The sequence below is a fragment of the Pelecanus crispus genome, chromosome 1 (genome assembly GCF_030463565.1).
Source record: "Pelecanus crispus isolate bPelCri1 chromosome 1, bPelCri1.pri, whole genome shotgun sequence".
NCBI classification, from domain to species: domain Eukaryota; kingdom Metazoa; phylum Chordata; class Aves; order Pelecaniformes; family Pelecanidae; genus Pelecanus; species Pelecanus crispus.
In genome coordinates this window covers 153,759,123-153,778,010 of record NC_134643.1, presented here as the reverse complement: position 1 = coordinate 153,778,010, position 18,888 = coordinate 153,759,123, and the positions used below count along the sequence as shown (strand labels likewise).

General features: G+C 42.3%; 1 protein-coding gene across 1 annotated transcript in view; it reads left to right on the top strand.

Moving 5' to 3' along the window:
* AFF3 (ALF transcription elongation factor 3) overlaps window positions 1-18,888 on the top strand; it is a 282,997-nt gene that overhangs the window by 146,149 nt on the left and 117,960 nt on the right. Inside the window, exons 5-7 of the mRNA XM_075716381.1 lie at window positions 898-984; window positions 7,306-7,342; window positions 13,140-13,191. Of these exons, the coding sequence (XP_075572496.1) occupies window positions 898-984; window positions 7,306-7,342; window positions 13,140-13,191 (176 nt within the window). The remainder of the gene's footprint in view (window positions 1-897; window positions 985-7,305; window positions 7,343-13,139; window positions 13,192-18,888) is intronic.

Below are 18,888 nucleotides of genomic sequence, written 5' to 3'. Positions count from 1 at the left end.
TACCGTGTACCAAATATTGTGGCTGTTGGTGCTGAACATGTCAAAAAATATGTCCATCCTTTAACAGCTTGCACTAGAGAGGAATATGAAGCCTCTCTCTTAACCAACTTCTTGTCTGAAGTGTTTAATTTACACCTCCCCAAAAGCAGCCTTGCTTTGGATACCAACTCATTCAGGCTTGAATGATAATGGTATTGAACATGTGTCTACCTGAAACTGTGTCAAGGATGACGGCATACAAGTCAGGTCAAGAGGTCAAGCTACATACGTCTCTTAGCTATTAAAAAATGTCCTTCAAAACAACACAGGGAGGAGACAAAGGTGGAGTGCAGCGCACCTTGTTTAGGGCTTGCCATATGTCTGTGTCCTACAAGGCACAAACATGTTGCAGTTAGAAACTTATTCAACTCCTTTACAATGATAAAGACAATTTTAGGAATTAACCACTGAGCAAGAGTTAAGCATTTATCATTCCAACCTTGTCTATGAAATCTATTTTTTGCATAGTCCATAGTGTGTACCCCATTACTCAGTTATGAACTGAAATTTCTGTTCCCATACTACAAAAAAAAGTTCTTCTCTAAGTCTCACCAGCCAGAATACATTGCATGATTAAAATGTGGTTGCAGATTGTCAGAAAAATCAAACTTCTTGCACTTAAGATGCATTAACTATTCAGGAAAATTAAACGGTGCTTAAGAACTGCTCTCAAGAGTCTGTGATAAAAATCAGTGTAGCTCATGTATTGTCTAGATTATATGTAAACTGGGCATTTCCTAGAAGCTGCAGTAACTTAAATATTCCACTACCCAGGCACTCTTGCTACTGATATACTATCATTGTCTCCTATTCCATTGACTTTCTAAACACAGTTTGCTGCACAATTTTGTTTTTCAGGAGATGACCCATTCATGGCCTCCACCACTGTCAGCTATTCACACACCGGGAAAGGCAGAACAAAGCAAGTTTCCCTTCCCAAACAAGGTAAGACACACAACATCATGTAGATCCATGCCTCCTGCACCTCAAATACATCCTACATGAGCCCTGACTAAGCGTGTGAGGTCTCTGGGCTGAGGCTGATGCCGTGCTGATGACCTTCTCCATGTGTGTGCCAGTACCCCCTACCTTTTCCCTGCTTACAGCCTCTGCAGGGCTACATGGTTTTGCTTGTGTATCTCCTGGCAGCAGCACTGATGCTGGTGTGTGGGTCACAGGTTCCTCACTGCAAGGCAAAACCGCAGGTGTCCCTGGTGGGGTGTCCAGATGTAGTGCCTTCTGTGGGCACCTGCTGAGGCTCCTGACTGATACCTCAGGGCACATACAGCTGCTGCAAGTCAAGAAGCTCCTGCTCGCATCCATTGTTCCTGCTTCATTTGGCTTCGCTAGCCAAGATTTTTGTTGAAACCATTGAGGTCTGAGGTGGGCTTTACTAATATGCTGGCCTCTGCAGTTGGGGGCTGAGGAGTAGACATACATCCCTGCCAACTACCTGGCTTCAGGGGCAGCTTTCCTAGAGAGGCAGGCAGACCAATGCCATGATGCCCAGAGGGACCACAGAAGTATTTGCCAGGGAAGTATTTGGTCTCTCAAGGGACCAAGGCCACTTGTCCTGCTGATGGTCCCTTGAAACCAGCTCCACTATTGTCTGTGTATCCCAGGGAGGATGGAGCATGGCATGGTAAAGCTCAGCAGCGCAAGATTGGGGAAAGCACATTATACTTGGTAAGTCAGGAGGGAATGAAATCAGCTATCCTATGCAAGAGCCAATAAAAATTTCACATTGTATCACCATATACTGTTTATATGACACAAGCATATTTCATGAAGTGTTCAAGCTTAAAAGACTGTATTGATGCTGTTTATAGCCTTTCTCCTGTTAAAGCAAGCTCCTTTGGTAACTTTTAAGTCCATTCCACACAGTTTAGTGCAGGGAATAATTATAACCACAAAGCCAAGAAAGCTTCAAGATTTGCCTACAGTAAAACAGCTTTTCTGTGGATGAGAGTGTCATGATTTTGAAGTACCAGGGGTATAAACCAAAACATCTCTGGCATGTTATGAAAGAAAAAGAAGGAAATAACTCACTGTCTATTTGCTCGTTGAAGGCAGACAGCTGATTGAAGATGGTAGGTGGGCTGGAGGCTTTTTACGTTAGAGTAAGTCCAGTAGGAGACAGATGGATCAGCAGCTTGCAAGCAGGTGAAGTGCCCAGATATGGATGACAAAAACAAAGTGGTGCTTGCAGCTCTGCAGTTTCTGCCATAATTATCACCATGCAATGTACCTGCGTGGCACACATGCAGACGTGCATGGGCAAGGTATGCACCTATCAGCATATCTGTGTGGCCATCATGAATGCACTTCCTCACAACTAAATGTATTATGATAAATATAGGAATAGGAGAACCACAGACCATAGGGAAAAGATATGTGAATAATGGTTGATATTGACTTTCTCATCTTCTCTCTGCTTGGTCATCCATCTCTCTGGGAAATATTCTAATAGTTTGAACTGCAGAGCCATTTCAGAGATCTACCATTCATTTTTAAAGACTGTTTTCTAGGTGGTTTCCTTTTCTTTTACCAAAGTAGAATTTCCATTTTATTTAAGCTTAGGGTGGACAAGATTTCATCTAATAGTATATGAGCATACTTCTGTAATTCTGTACATATAATAACATCAGGAATAGTGTGGCCAGCAGGAGTGGGGAAATGATCGTCCCCCTGTACTCGGCACTGTTGAGGCCGCACCTCGAATACCGTGTCCAGTTTTGGGCCTCTCAGTACAAGAAAGACATTGAGGTGCTGGAGCGTGTCCAGAGAAGGGCAACAAAGCTGGTGAAGGGTCTGGAGCACAGGCCTTATGAGGAGCGGCTGAGGGAACTGGGGTTGTTTAGTCTGGAGAAGAGGAGGCTGAGGGGAGACCTTATTGCTCTCTACAGCTACCTGACAGGAGGTTGTAGTGAGGTGGGTGTTGGTCTCTTCTCCCAAGTAGTTAGTGATAGGACAAGAGGAAACAGCCTCAAGCTGTGTCAGGAGAGATTTAGAGTGGACATTAGGAAACATTTCTTCACAGAAAGAGTGGTCAAGTATTGGAACAGGCTGCCCAGAGAGGTGGTGGAGTCACCATCCCTGGAGGTGTTCAAAAAATGGGTAGACGTGGCACTTTGGGACATGGTTTAGTAGGCACGGTGGTGTTGGGTTGATGGTTGGACTGATGATCTTAAAGGTCCTTTCCAACCTTAATGATTCCTAGTTTTGCTTTCATTAACAAATAATCCAGCCACCAAGCCAAGAAACATGAAATTAATTATTACTCTCCCCTTAATTGGTTTATTGGTGGACTTGTTAGTGTTAGGTTAATGGCTGTACTTGATGATCTTAAAGGTCTTTTCCAACCTAAACAATTCTATGATTCTGTGATCACAACTGTATTGTGGCCTGGGTGGTCTGCATGGTCAGAACTTAGAGTGCTTTGTCTGAGATGGTGAAGAAGTACTTAACAAAACTCACCAGAATCCTGGAAAAATCCTGCATTACTGGCCATAGATCATGTTAATTTTAGACACCACCTCTATTTTAAAATATTTTAAAATAATTAAAAGCTACTTCCGTGGCTTACTCTGAATCTGTACAGTCGCAGACTTTAGAAGGCATCTGTTTTTCAGGCTCCAAAATGGAAAGAATGGTTTCCTAATGTTTCAGACATGTTTTTGAAACATTCATAAGCTAGCTATTGCTTTTCACAAAGTGTGGTGTAAAATCTTTATTAGATCTTGTAGGGGATGTCTCCATAACTCTTAGGAAGCTTTCCCACAGGTAAGCTACATAGCTGTCCCAACTTGTTAAAACCTAAGAACTACACCAAACCGTTGTGGATCACACATTACTCAGATAAATGGGCCTGTCAGTTAAGTAGTGGCCAAGGCCAGCAAAGAGGCTAAAAGGCTAAATTCAGGGCATCGACTTCATCTCTTAGTTCCAAGCGATGCATGGTACTGGGAATTCATTTTCAGTCTTTATGGCAGTGTTGAGAGATCTGTTCAGTTCATTTGGACTGACTCTACCAGCCAGAGGAGCAAGCAGGCTGCAATCCTTTTTAACAGAAGACAGTTCCCCAGTGTAAAGTTACTCATCATTTTGGGAATGAGAAAAAGAGAAGCTTGTAGGACTCCGGCCCTGTTGCAAGGATGTAAATCATCCTTACTTTTCCGTCTATAAAAACTGAGTATCAGCATCATTAGTTCCCATATATGCCACACTGCTTTTAACCTGCAACTCAAGTAATTAGTGATCTGATAGCTTAAAACTTGAAATTTATTGATTAGGCTATTAAAGTTGCAAAGGCCACAACAACTATAGCTAGACTCGTTTTGAAATCAGTCTAGTAGTAAAAGCTAAATAACTGAGGTTTATTTATCACAAATATAACAGAATTGCATATTTGAAACTGCGCATGCGGATGTATCCATCTATATAACTATATGCTTGGCAGGGGGCGGGTATGTGCATATGCTGTACCTGTATATGAAATCAGGCCTCATTAATATGAGAGGTCTGCATTAATACACAAGAATGGAAGGAAAGTCCGGGTCAGGTTTGACACGTGCGGCTGTGCGCAGTAGCTTTCCCAGCACAGCACTGCTGGGAGAGCACATTTAGGGAACTGTCCTTTATGTAATAGAGGGCATAAAGTTACATTTCATCCTTAACTTTGAATTTTCTTTCTCTGTGGAATTAATTTGTACTCTTGAATTTACTAGGAAGGGGCAATGACAGTCTCTTTACTTCTTGTTTTTCAAAGCTTAAGGATCATTGAGTCAGTGTGTGATGTGACAGGCTGTGTGTGCTTTCCTTTCTCCTATCTCTGTCACACTTTGTTACGTACAAATGATCAGACATTATTTGATTGTAATTTTATTAAAAACTTCTTAATAAATAAACTTTAAATGAATAATTAAATTTGGTAAATAAGAGCGCACTTGATGCTTGTGCGAATGAGCTTTCATGTTCAGGCATTAATTCTCTACTCTTGTGCAGGAAAAAAATGCTGTTACTCTGCTGTCTGCTTTGCTCTTTCTTCATTTTTACTGTGATTTCATGTCTTGAAAGTTTGATCAGGTGTTTGATTTCTAGTTATGTGTATGTGATATTATGGGATCAGCCATCATTTTGTTATTTGAGAATTAATTTATCCACTCCAGGAGAACTGGTGTCTTGTCACAAAGCTATTGGGTGATTATTCTCAGCAGAAGCTAAATTACCATAGCGATGTTATTTTTTACGTGCTCAATTCACTTACTTTTTCTTTTCTTGTTGATTTTAACAAGCTGGAGCAAATGCACCAGAAAATAATCTCCAGAAGTGAAGACTTCACCTTTGGTTTTAAGTTACATGAAGTTGTACTTTTTTCCTACCTCAGTGGGAACATTCTCTATTTTGCTATGAGATTTTTGGATTAGCCTTTATTATTAAGAATAATTTGTTGAGAATCAAGACACCTATTTTACAGAATCAGTTAAAAGGAAAAGTGAAAATGTTATAGCTCATATGTTTTGCTGATGTCCAATATGAGACAATGCAGAGCCGATGGCAGAGGTAAGATACTGTGCTAGACAGTTAAAGGGGAGGATGCATTCTTCCTGAGGTTGGTGAAAATGTAAAAGAGCGAGCGATGTCCTTCTTTAGCAGTTTCAAACACTTTTACAAACCCGAGGGTATCTCCATCAAAATGACTGTATTCCCCCAAACTTCTCTAGGTACATAAATTCGCTATTCTGGAAACTGAACATGCTCTAATAGCCTACTTTTATTGGCAGCCTGGTTGGCTACTGGAATAGCATTTAAATTCAAGTGTACATGTCCCAACATCGCCACTGCAAGCTGATCCTGACTTCTTAAAATTATATTCAGTTACCAGAAAAAAACAGGCTTTAATATCCCTTCATCAGAAGCATTCACAAAAAGCTGAGGCAATTTGTCAAAAGTAGACTATTTGAAATCATTGAGAAATTATTGTCGGCATGTGAAACACAGTACAGATCTTTTCATACTGTAGCTGAAGGTAGAAAATCTTAGGGCTTGCCCAAAAATTTGATGTCTCACATTTCAGGTGCGTAGGATGGCAGTGAATTGCAGATGTGTTTTATAGCATGAAAATTACAGATCAAAGCCATGCAGTCTGGAGAGCCTTGACTCCAGAGCAAATGGTGCAGATCGAGGGGATTTGACTAGCCGAGCCCTTGAGACCCCAGTGCTTGCAGTCCAGCCAACCTCCATTTAGAGATGCCAAGACACTCTTGGGGCCCCAAACCCCTGAGGCATGCTTCTGAGTGACTCAGCAGCAAAATCTCAGCTCAGCTGAGCCAGCGCATCCTTGAGATCCCTGGGGACTTGCAGTTCCTTTCTTGATGAGCTGTGCATTTGGCTCATCACTCAGCCTCTGTGGATCAGGGACCTGGTCCAGCACTCGATTCCTCACCAAAAATGACCGCGTGTGTTGCTGTGGGTGCCTGGCCTCTCTGAGCAGTCTTTATTGAGGTTGTAACTGCAGCATGTATACACGGTGGTATTCCTGTGCATCTGGATTATTCAGAAGCAGAGTTACATACAGGATACTTTCCCTGCTGTCATCCATAGCAAAGTGTTCTTTTTTTCCTTAATTTAAATATCTTTTTGTTATAGTTTATATTTGTGTTTTCCTTCTATTTATAGGCTTCTTTTGTATTTTTATGAATGCAAACAAATTCTGTGAGTAAAATATATGAACATTTGCACGTGAGGAAAAAATGGTCTCATTTATTACACCGTATTCATAGATACTGTGGTTGTGATACAAGGCCGACCTTGTAATCTCGGGGACCCAGAACTAAAGTCTGTATTTCCATTCTGCGGTGCTGTCAATATCAACATGTGAAAAGGAAAGATCAGCTGTGCTACTACCTCAGGAATCTAATGGTCCATGAAACAATATTGGTCTTCCCTCTGTCTTCTCTTCTAAACCTGTAGAAGATAATAGACGAGTTTTGGCTGATCAATAAATGAATAGTGAGCAGGAGAGTCATAATAGCTATACAAGGAATTGTACCATTAAAGGGTTGTTGTGAAATAAGTTTACAAGCCTTAGAATTAATGGATTTTCAAAGAAATATTGGGTTTATTCTTGTAATTGACAATTACTTTGAAACTGAATGAACAATTAACAATGCTGTTTGTATTCTTAAGGTAATGTTCAAGCAAGTACTGCAGCTAAAAATTGCTGTAAAAATAACACACTGTACCTTTTTTCTACTATTACTATAGGAGTCACAACAGGGATCTACAGGACACAGCAATACAAGTAAGTACCAGCTCATTTTCTGGCTGCATTGGGTGGAGGGGATGACAATGACTATGAAAAACAAGTTACTGATAGAGTAAGGACCCAGTAGCAAACTGGGACAGTGCAGAGCCTCAGCAGGCAGTACTCGGCTATGGCCAAATGAGAACTGAACTGAAGAGCGACCATCAAAAATGTCAGCTGTTTTGGTGGACTGGGAAGAACAAAAAAGATTCATTTCATTATGTAGATGAGAAAGACTGAAAGGGCAAAAGAGTGGCTTTTTTAGAAAGCCAGAAAAGAGCTGACCTACTTGCACGGCCAGATACAGACTGCCAGAAAATTCTGCAGGAAGACTTGTTATCATTTATCTTTCATAGGCAATGGTATATTTTGTGGCTATTGCATAGTAATAAGCTACATAAATCCTGCCAAACTAACACCAGATAATGTCTCAAAGATCATATGGCCATGGGTCTTTTTGGCTAGCAGTGTGGGCAGGGGAGTGATGTGTGCTTGTGTGGCTCTTGGTTGGTGCTTTTCAGTGGACCCCAATTTACAAATCATGGTGCAGATCAGCAGCACTTTAATTACATTTAGTTATGGTAAAAAACTTAGCAGCTGTTTTGAAAGGAAAGATTGAATTGTTCTGTGAAACAAAATATTAATCCTCTCCCCTAACACCTCTGACTGTTGTTAATGTTGTCTTGCATATAAAAAATACATGATCCTATCCTGCTCTCAACATAAAATCATCTCAACCAAAAGAACTATTTTGCTAGCTTCCTGACCTGTCAGCCAGCACAGAGCCCTGTTTGCAAATTACCGGGCTGTGACTGAAGATGAAATATGCCCTGAGCTGGTAGGTAGGGCTTTGAAAGTGGCTGGTCACCCACTGTGTGAGGGAGAAGACATTCAGAGAGACAAGGCTGGGAGACGTAGGCTATTAAAACGGTGTGGCTCTTTGCTGCGGAAAGGTCGGCATGTGGAAGACAATGTTGTGAAGAAACATGCAGTGGTGTCACTTAATTGCTGGCATCGGTTTGATATTGCTGCGAGTACCAGCACTAAGGAAATAATAAAAGGCAAAGGGGATGAGGTTCTGTCAGAAAATAATGAATACAGTAATGAGAGAAGGAAGCACAAAAGGGCCATAATAGAGAGGGCTATGCAAACACACGCAGAGTCACAAGCGTGACAAACACACCAGCTGAGCTGAGGGCTTCGTGATGACATCAGAGGCCACAGTGTTTGGCCAGCTTTGGTCATAGTTTCATTTTGAGTGTTTCCTTCTGTCAGCACGTGAATAAAATAGGTTGTTCTGCAGATCTAATGAAACCTGCTTTCCTGTGGATTAGGAAATCAGTCCTTACAACTTTCCTCTGCTCCTTACTTCAGTGGTCTCCAGCCTCACTTTACTTCCAATTCCCCCATCTGTCCTCCTACACCACAGTACCTCAAGCTGCTTCTTATCTCCTCATTCATCCTGCTCAGCAAAATCGGCATATATTTGCAGCTGGGCTGGAGCTGCACTTGGTACTGCCTGGCAGATGGCAACCAAACCAAAGAACAGCTGAACCCATGCAGAAACATTTTCTTCATTGGTAGCGAAAGTTAGGGTCGCTGTCAGATACCCAGACATTTTCCTAACGTTGCAGAGGGAATTTGACTACCTCTGAGACCTGTATCCTGTCAAGGTGCTGGAATAAGACATTGAATAAGTTAGAATGAGACATAGACCTTACCAGTTCTGTACATCAAACTCAAAGGAAATTCAGGAAAAAAAGGATTTGGATGTGAGGAAATGCTAGCAAATGACTGTATGTGGGAAAGAAATCTATTGATCTATCTACTGTGTCATCCTAATGCACATCTTCAGAGTCCAAATTAGCTGTTATTTCCCATTGCACCATGTCTTCTTTGGAGTGGCTCTTGAGCCCGTCATTTGCAATGGTTTTACTCCAGGTGCAGATATTGTCTTTCTCATGGATAACGTTTGCATTTCTCTCATCCTTCCCCCATAAGGAAATCAAAGCATTTAAAAACCCATAATGGCTGAAGTTATACTGCTCTGTCACAATAAATATTATTTATCCCTGTTACCCAGAAAGGGAAACTTGGCCTGGTTAGGTTGAGTGATTCACCTGAATTCCAGCTCAGAGGAGAGAACTCCTTCGCTGGTCACCCACTATTCAACAGGGAAATCCTACAAAAGTTCATTTGAAATTTATTTTGAAATGGGAGAAATCTGGACATGTCTCAACTGGTTGTACCTAAAAAAATTAGGAAGGGAATTGTGTGAGGTGAGATGAGATAGAAGCTAGCAAAGAACGCCCAGCTCTGTGGCTAAGGATCTGAGGACTGATGGTTTCCACTGTGTGTTTCTGGAGGCATGTGTATGCATACACACACCAACACCCACACACAGACACACACACACACACCCCCACACCTGTTTCAGAAGACATACACAGTGCTTAGCACCTCAAATAAAGCATGCTAACAGCAGTCCTGTAAAAGAGGGAAGGTGCATAGTATACTCTTTGTTGATTCCTAAAAGACAACACAAATTTGCCTGTAAGAAGAAGCCAGAGCTAGAGAGGATTTAGCAGTTCAGCAAATGCCAGCCTCCCACAATGGTACCTGCATGCATTTGGCAGGTTACATGGAAAATGGAAGACAAATCTTAGTCTGGCCAAGAGCGAGTATGAAAAAAACCAAGTTGTTCTGACAGATAATTCCCTTTTACATATGCTTATCCAAAAATCTTATCTGTACTGTATCTGTGGCATTCAACTATGCTTAGTCTATACACATTTTAAAAATTTCTATGATTCAGTCAAGCGAGAACAAACTTGGTAAGAACTGATAAAGCATTAATGGCCAGATTTTCTACTCTGATAGGCTGGACTGATGTGTTTCTACCATCTGTACAAGCTTCGTCCTCCCCCTCCACACAGAAGTATGTTAAGTGACGATTAGCATAAAAGCAGCTGCAAATGCTTACTGTCGGATAATTCATTAATATCCAGTTTGGCTCAATCACAGATATTCCCTTTTCTCCCTCCTCACAGTACTTATGCTGTTTCCCTTGTTGCTGCATTAACATACATTGCTGAAAGTAGAACTGATGTGAACTCTGCCGGCAAAGTACTCAGGAATCCATATTCCCCCTCACAGTCAAACAAACCAGTGTTCACGGTAATAATTCATCGCTTATAAAAAGCCTAAGTTACTAATAGAAAATCTCTGAATATATGCCAACTGTTACTGTTGATTTCTTGTTCCAAATTACCATAATGCAGATGAGCTCCAGGGCTCCAGGAACCCTAAGGCTGACAAATGTATACTGTAGCAACAGCTTTCTAGCCAGGAGTCCATCATCTGGATATACTTTCTGAGGTCTTTTCTAAAAGTGAAAAGTGCCCTAGAGATTATGGAGTGGATGTATTCCATCTTGTATGGTTGCCCAGCTTGTACCTAAATTTTAGGTACCTTTAGCTATCCTCCTACAGCAAAAGTGCTTAGCTTCCCTAGAGGTCCACAGAGAGGTATCAGTGTTTTTCAAGTCATCCAGAGCTTCCCCCACCCTGTTCACTAAAGTTTAGGCACCTAAGTTGGGTAGACACAAACCCTTCCAGAGGGGAGGATGAGCTCTAAAAGCACCATGGCAAGGTGTTTGCAATACCTAGAACCTCTTCTGCAAGGCATCCACTTCCAGAAGGTTGCTGTCTAGAGTAAGTCCTTCAGCTTGCTTCTGTACAGCAGTGGAAGGACATCGTAGCAAAACCTTGCCTCTTCCAAAGGCAACAGCAAGTTTTCCAGAGGTGCCCCTGTCATGGTTTAACCCCAGCCAGCAACTCAGCCCCACCCAGCTGCTTGCTCATTCCCCCCAGTGGGATGGAGGAGAGAATCAGAAGAGTAGAAGTGAGTAAACTTGTGGGTTGAGATACAGACAGTTTAGTAGGTAAAGCAAAAGCCGTGCACACAAGCAAAGCAAAGCAAGGAATTCATTCACTAATTCCCATCAGCAGGCAGGTGTTCAGCCATCTCCAAGAAAGCAGGGCTCCATCACGCGTAATGGTTTCTTGGGAAGACAAAACACCACGACTCCAAACATGCCACCCTTCATTCTTCTTCCCCCAGCTTTATGTGCTGAGCATGACGTCATGTGGTGTGGGATATCCCCCTGGTCAGTTGGGGTCAGCTGTCCCAGCTGTGTCCCCTGCCAACTTCCTGTGCACCCCCAGCCTGCTCACTGGTGGGGCAGTGTGAGAAGCAGAAAAGGCTTTGAGGCTGTGTAAGCACTGTTCAGCAGTAACAAAAACATCTCTGTATTATCAACACTGTTTTTAGCACAAATCCAGAACATAGCCCCATACCAGCTACTATAAAGAAAATTAACTCTATCCCAGCCAAAACCAGCACAGCCCCTTACAGCCATTGCCAGCACCCCAATGCTGTATGGAAACTGAGGGTGATGACTTTGGCAGCAGCACATGGATGATACTTAATGCTCATGTGCATGGAACAGGTTGGGGGCTGATCCAAATCCCACTCAGCTCAAGACAATGAGCAAGAAAATCAGACAACACCGAAACAGCCTGACCAAAATAAGCACTTCTTACATTTTTTTCAGAAGGCACAGGTGGATTTTGGTTTAACGAGCCTCATTAAAAGGTAATGGAGAAAAACACATCCATCAGTAAACCAGTCACACTCAACCTCTGCGCCTCCTTGTCTGCTAGGCAACATAAACTCATGTGTAGACAGCTATTAGCATCCAGCAACACACAAGAGGAGCAGCAGCTGCACAGTTGCTAGGTCCAGAATTCAAGTTCAAGGTGATTCAAGTGGAGCGGCATACCCTGTACATCCATGATAGAGCTAAACAAAAATCTTACACTGAAGCGTAACTCCTTCTGGTTACTCAGAGCACAATAATTACAGCAAACAACATCAGCCTTACTTTTGGGGGAGCAGGGGGAGAAAGGAGGGAGAAGGGCTTGGCCTGACTTAGCAGAAGCAGTACCACCCCATCAGCTAGCGGTCTGCTGCCCTCCTGTCTGGGCTATTTAAGTTGTGTTGGGCACATATATGATTTTTGGACCCAAGAAGGGGATCATCACAAGCCAACATGCTATGCCAAGACCCATGTGAGTTGTAAGGAAATGTGAAGAGGCATCCCTTGGGCCTCTGATACTTCTCATGCATTTGGGTACCTGACTTCTCCTGAGGTTGTGTGCCTAAGCCAAAATATGCAACGTAGGAAAGAGGGCTTCCCCAGCCCCTGCTTGCTGGAGCTGAAGATCAGATGCTTAATCTGTCAAAATGAATGTGAACCAAAACATCTATTGGCAGAATTGTTTCCTAATCACTGCCTTACTAGCTCCTGCTGATGCTGTTTTGCTTTGTATGAAATAATTACTGTTCCTGGAGCAGGATTTTGGAGCATGTGCATGTGGTATGGGGTACACTCTCAAAAGAGCTGTTGGGCCCTAGAGAAATCCTTTCCATGGCTCCAAGGTCTGCTATCCCTGGTAAAGCTTGTGTCCTCTAAGCAGCCTCTCTTGTGGAGTTCCCTTGCCTGACATTTCCAGAGCACATGTGCCAGTGACAAAAAAAGTCAAGTCAGGGTTGACTCCCTGCTTGCAAGTGCTCCAGCAGTGCCCCCGCAGCCCTGTGATTGCCTCGGAGGCTGTCTGCACGTGTGGCAAGAGTGGTCACTGTTAGCAATGAATAAAGCATTGACATGTCACATCTGAGCAGTTTTCATATTGACGCATTTCTGATGTCATTTTCTTCTTCTCTTTTAAAGGGAAAAGTGATGTAGAGCCAAAGAGTCCAGAGAAAAGCGCAACCCATACATCGTAAGTCACTTTTGTGTTTAAGATCGGAGAAGGCAGCTGTGTTTTTATCAGATTTGTTGGGCAAAATAGAATTTGTTTGTTTTCATTAAGATAAAGCTCTTTCACTGATGCTTTTCTTAAAAAGGCTTTTTAGATAATGACTACACATTAATTATTCTTAGAACTTTTGCATGCTAGTAAGTCAGAGATCTTTGCAAGGGAAATGGCTCCACATCAAGCTGAATAGATATGAGATGATTTTTGTGGGTGTGCGAGGCTGGCCTTTACAACCTGACTTCAACATTACCTTAATGCTGCCGGAGTTTGTCACACTTGCTAAAAAACATCATGTCACATATGCCTTTGATGTACTGATGTAATTTTAAAAGACTGCAGTCTGCAGCTTCACCTCTGAATTACTTGAAATCCAATTACAGCTATCTCTGGTCTCTCACGATTTTGTTGATGTTTTTGAATTAACAAAAGAAGTTGAGAAATAGATAGGAACAGGCACTTGTAATATATCAGTGTTCACCTTCACTCTGGTGCAACAATAGAAGCTTTTACCATTCTTAACTCTAGTATACAAAGGACTGAATTGTTTTGCCAACATAAACCAGTCTATGAAACAGATGGGCTGCAAGTTAAAAAAAAATTAAATAAATAGCATCAGTCTCCCAAACTGAGCTAGATAAGTGAATTCCTTTTATAACTACCAGGCAGGAGCATTACAAATTTCTGCAAAACCATTTACCTTTTTAATCCCATTTGAGGGAGAGAAGTTCTTCTAACAGTCAGTCATGTGAATTTTAGAGTGCATCTTGCCCATAATTTATGTTTTCTGATTCCTGTTATTTAAATTCAGAGCATTATATCATGTAAACCTCGCAAGATGTCACCATTTGTTACATGGCCAAAAGTAGTCACAGAAGGAGGTACAATAACAGTGATTTATTGTGGGATGTTTTGATTTCTGCTGCAAATAAACATTAAAAATCTTCTGGAAATGAATCTAGAAAAAGATTTGACATGGTGTAAGAAATGGCTTGTCCTGCAGATTGTGTTGTGGAATGTAATTACAGTATGTGAGCATATTTAGCCAAACTTATTAAATGAATTAAGCATTAGCAGCCTTATGCCTTCTGATAGTATGATTGCTGGGAATGGTTAATAGAATGACTCGAATAATTATCATTTTTAAAAATAATATGGTAATAAAGGCCAAAAGAAGAAGGGTTTTAATGCCATCTGGAGGTATTTTGGAGAAATGAACACATTTATTTTTGCTGATATTTAGCAATATGTAAAACATAAGCCATCCTCCAAAGTGTTTTTTCTAGTTAGATGCTGTTTTATTCACGAGCAATGTTCTTTCCTTTCTTCACCTTCATCAGATTAAAATCCCGTAAGATCTCTGAACCCAGAATATGTGTTCAGGAATATGCCCCAATATGTTTATGGTTTTGGTTTGAGACTACATACTGTGTCATATAGTGTGATGTATTAGATATAGCAGACTTCAGAATTTGGTTAGGTGTGAAAACCTTCTGAAACTGTGCTGTCTACTAGATATAGTATATTTATAATACTTATTTTTAAATTGTTACTATATGCTAAGGCTACCCCACAGCAGATACTCTTCCCAGAGCAATTTTTAGAAGTAGAAATGACTGGTTACCACTGATAAATGTCTGTGTTCAAAAAGCAGAGGCCCCTCTAGTTAGAGAAATTATTTGTGTGGAAAAGGAGGCAGGAGAGAAAGGAGATGATGAGAGGAAGGGAACCAGCAAGTGGTGTACCAAAAGAGGAGGAAGAAAATGAGAGGGATACAGCTAAGAAGGAGGAAAAGGAACTGCAGATGCCAAATTTTCAGAAAGAGATACAAAACTGAGAGCAGTGGAAGAGAAAACCAGAGGTCAAACACTGGAAACAAGAAAGAAGGGACAGCGATACGAGGAAAAGCTATTAGTAAACTAAAATGCGTGTGTTATCGAATAGGGGGCTGGATACCTGAGTGTTACAGTGAAGTAAATTAACTCATGTTGATGTGCAGGTGCACACTGACATCCCAGTTCTCTTTCTGCTACCTTTGGTTGGCCTTCCCCCAGTTTCTTCTCATTTCCACCTTCTTCTAGGACAGACTTTTATCCCTGGTTCTCAGGCAGTCACGAATACAGACTTTCTCTGTTCTTTGGCGATGTAGCAGCTTGCAGCTGCGTGCAAGATGCACAACCAGAATGACCCACAGTGCACACATACACGTGGATGCGTGAGCTCATGCGCCTGGGTCTGTCTACAGTAATGGACGTACCCTTCCCGGCATACATGGAGAAGACCATGCCATTGCACAGCTGGCCAAGAGTCCCGGCAGCACCCAGACCTGCAGCTGGGAGCCGGCAGGGGTGTGCAAGGGGAAGGGTGTGCAAGGGGAGGGGTGTGCAGGGGGAGGGGTGTGCAAGGGGGCATGAATGCTGCCAGAGGTCCCCATGAATAAAAAAGCCTGCACCCTCTTGCGAGGTGTCACACCCCTGAGAGTGCTGAAGGAGTCCGGTTGGCATCTCCTGACAGGGGTGCTAAAAGGGAGCGACATTGATGTGGGAGAGGTGGCACGTTCGGGCCTGACCAGGAGAAACTGTGGATTCGTTTCCTGTGAATCAATGTTTCCTTGTGAAAATGGAACAAACAGCAACAAAAAAACCACACAAAGCAAGTCATGTTGGCCTAGATAAAAATAACAGAAAAGACGGGGAGGAGCAAATTAATGTTTCTTTCTTGCAAATGTCTTTTTTATTTTCCTCAGGCATGTTACAAGCCACACACTCAAGCCAAGCTTATGTGCCTCAATGGCAGTTAATTCATCCTTGGTGCAGATTTACTACCTCTATCCAAACATTATTTATGCAGCTTCAAAGGACAGGTTGATTACCCTCCTGAATCAGGCGGTGAGGCACTCGTGAACCAAGCATTTACATGAAGTCTCCCCTCAAGACATTCCTCCTGCCTTGTCTGCTGGGCTCCAGGTCCTCAAAACCAGGCATTACCCTGTGACCTGGAGCTCCAGGGCCAAAGGTGCTACCCGTAACCTCCGAGAGTATAGAAACCTAGAGTGCAGGACTCATGGTGGTCTGTTCGGAGGGGTCTGGGTACGGTAAATTCTGAATAGCATTATGCATAGGGTTTTTTTCCTGTATGCATTAACTCCCCAGATAGACTCAGTGTGACATAGCTCTCCACTGATAATAATATTAAACATTAAGAAACTGGTATGCATTAGATGATACACATTAATTGATGCAACGTCCTAATGAGGCAGATAAATAAGGGCAGTTATTACAATGGTAGCGATAACTGAGATGGATGTAGGAGAATGAGAATGATGCAAAAGTGGGGAGGAAGTCTGAGCAGAGCTGTATCCTTTTGCACGATATTCCTATGGCCTTCACTGCCTCAGCATGCACAATAATCGCCTGAGCTGGCACCAAAGAATTGCAATAAAAGGTGCAAACAATACAAAGGTGTTAGGCTGTCTGGAGTCTTCCCCAGTTGATTCATGTTCCTTGTAATTGAATGCTTTTAAAGTCACGAGAATTCTGGATTTGAAGGGTTTTTTTGTTGTTGTACTCTTAATATATATAGCTCTCTATGGGTCATCTGGTTACAGCTTCACTGAACATTTCTAAACTTTTAGGACTGTTCAGAAATATCCAACAATGCTTTGTTCTTTTGGTTTTTTTGATAAAAGGTTCAAATTTCAATGGTCAGAAAACTTTCACATATTTTGTTAAACACACCTAATTTTTATTAAAATCCTTTCTCCCCCTGGTTTTACCAGTTATAATCATAGAATCATAGAATCATAGAATCATTTAGGTTGGAAAAGACCTTTAAGATCATCCAGTCCAACCGTTAACCTAACATTACCAAGTTACCAAGTAATTACCAACATTACCAAGTAATCTGAAGGGCTGCATTAAGGAGTGGGGAAGGGATGAAGAAAGAGTGCTCTTTTGTTCTTTAATATTTTCAGATACAGGATTTTAGTCTCTCTTTGGCAAAAAATGGATCCTTTCAGTAAACCTCGGAATGTTACAATTAAAACTTTTAATTTTATAAAACTTCTGTGCAAGGAAACGGGATTCCAACCAGTGCACATGTTTCAGAGGACCTTGCAGTGCCATAGAAACTCCTCCCTGAGCCAGGGGTCTGTGATCTTCCATCCTCCCACGTGCAAAATATGTCAATAATTCAAAAATGGCACAAATACACAAAGCACTCGGCAAGACTCCCGCTCTTGGGATGACTTTTGATGTACTGTCTGTTGTGATGTTCTTCGGTACCTTTGTGTTTGTAAGTGATTTCCAGTTCAGACTACCCAAGGTTAATCATGCCTGACTGTGATTCACTGCTATGCATTTACCTCGACATTTCTAGTGCACTTACTTAATGATATCAGGGCTAGCAACTAGATACCTCAGTGCTGTCTCTTTATTATCCCTCCCACAATTGTTTTCATGCTGAGCTGCTCCAGATTTTTCCCTCCCTTTTTACAAGAGAATTAACCAAGATTGAGGGAGGCTTTTATAATTTATGGCAGTTATGCAAGTTTTGTCCTTTGCTAATACTCTCTGAGAATCGCAGCATTCTTGGGGTGTGTATTTGCTTGTTCGCTTTTGCCAGGCAGAAATAGATGTTGGCTCTGTTCCTTCCCTGCACCGGTCCCCAGCATCACTTGGAGAATAGTTTGCTCAGGGGGATCTTCATTAAAAGTACTAAATTCAGCAGCTTCCAAGCTGCCCATTTGCAGACATCAGTGCTACAGTCTCTTGCCTATCCAGCAGCGGCTCATCGTTCTCATCACCCTGATTCTCCTTGAGGAAGGAAGTAGGAAACAGGCACTCAGAGCAGCATCACTGTTGTTCCTGCTTGATGTGCCCTGCCTCCATATTGGCATGAGCATCACCTGTTGGTTTCTTGCTTTTTCTTCCTCTCTTCTGTTTTGCCCCTTGTGTCTTCAGGGTGACTCACAGATAGTTATTCAACAGCCAAAAACTTCTGCAGATGGGAAGGCTTCCCCTTCCACAGATGGGAAAACTGAGGCAGAGGGATTGCAAGGCGCCTCCTGAGACCAGAGAGAACCAGTGTCAAATACAGGAGATCAGCCTGAATGAGTGCTGCCAACGCGCCATCCAGCTCTTAGTCCCCAGGGAGCTTGGCCTCTCACATCGGGCTGATGTGTGGTCTTGACCTTAAGTCTTTCAGGCAACAACTGCAACCTTATTGAGCACTGGAGTTGGAAGAGGAGCCTTAATCCCACCTAACTTCACCGAAAGGCCTGGTGCAAATTATTTAAAGTTAGCCTTGGCTTTCCTCGATCTAAAATAATAATGAGACCGCCATGAAGACTATCTCATTAATATTTGTACAAAGTGTTGAAAAATGTAATGTTCTGTAAAAATGGCTAAGGATTACTCACCCAGAACAGTAAAGGAAATGAGTGGTAGTTTAAGTTTTTAAAGACAGACTTGGGTAGTAAGTGGTAAATGTCCTGAGGAGTGCCAGGTGTAGGGAGAAGGGGAGAGTGGGAGCTGCTGCCCAGGCGCCCGCAGACCTGGTGAGCACGGGCAGGCCCTGCCCCATCACCACTCCCCCATGCTCCCCCCCCCAAGTTTTAATCTTGGGACAGGGGTCACCCAGTTTAAATTAGAAAGATTTGGCTTT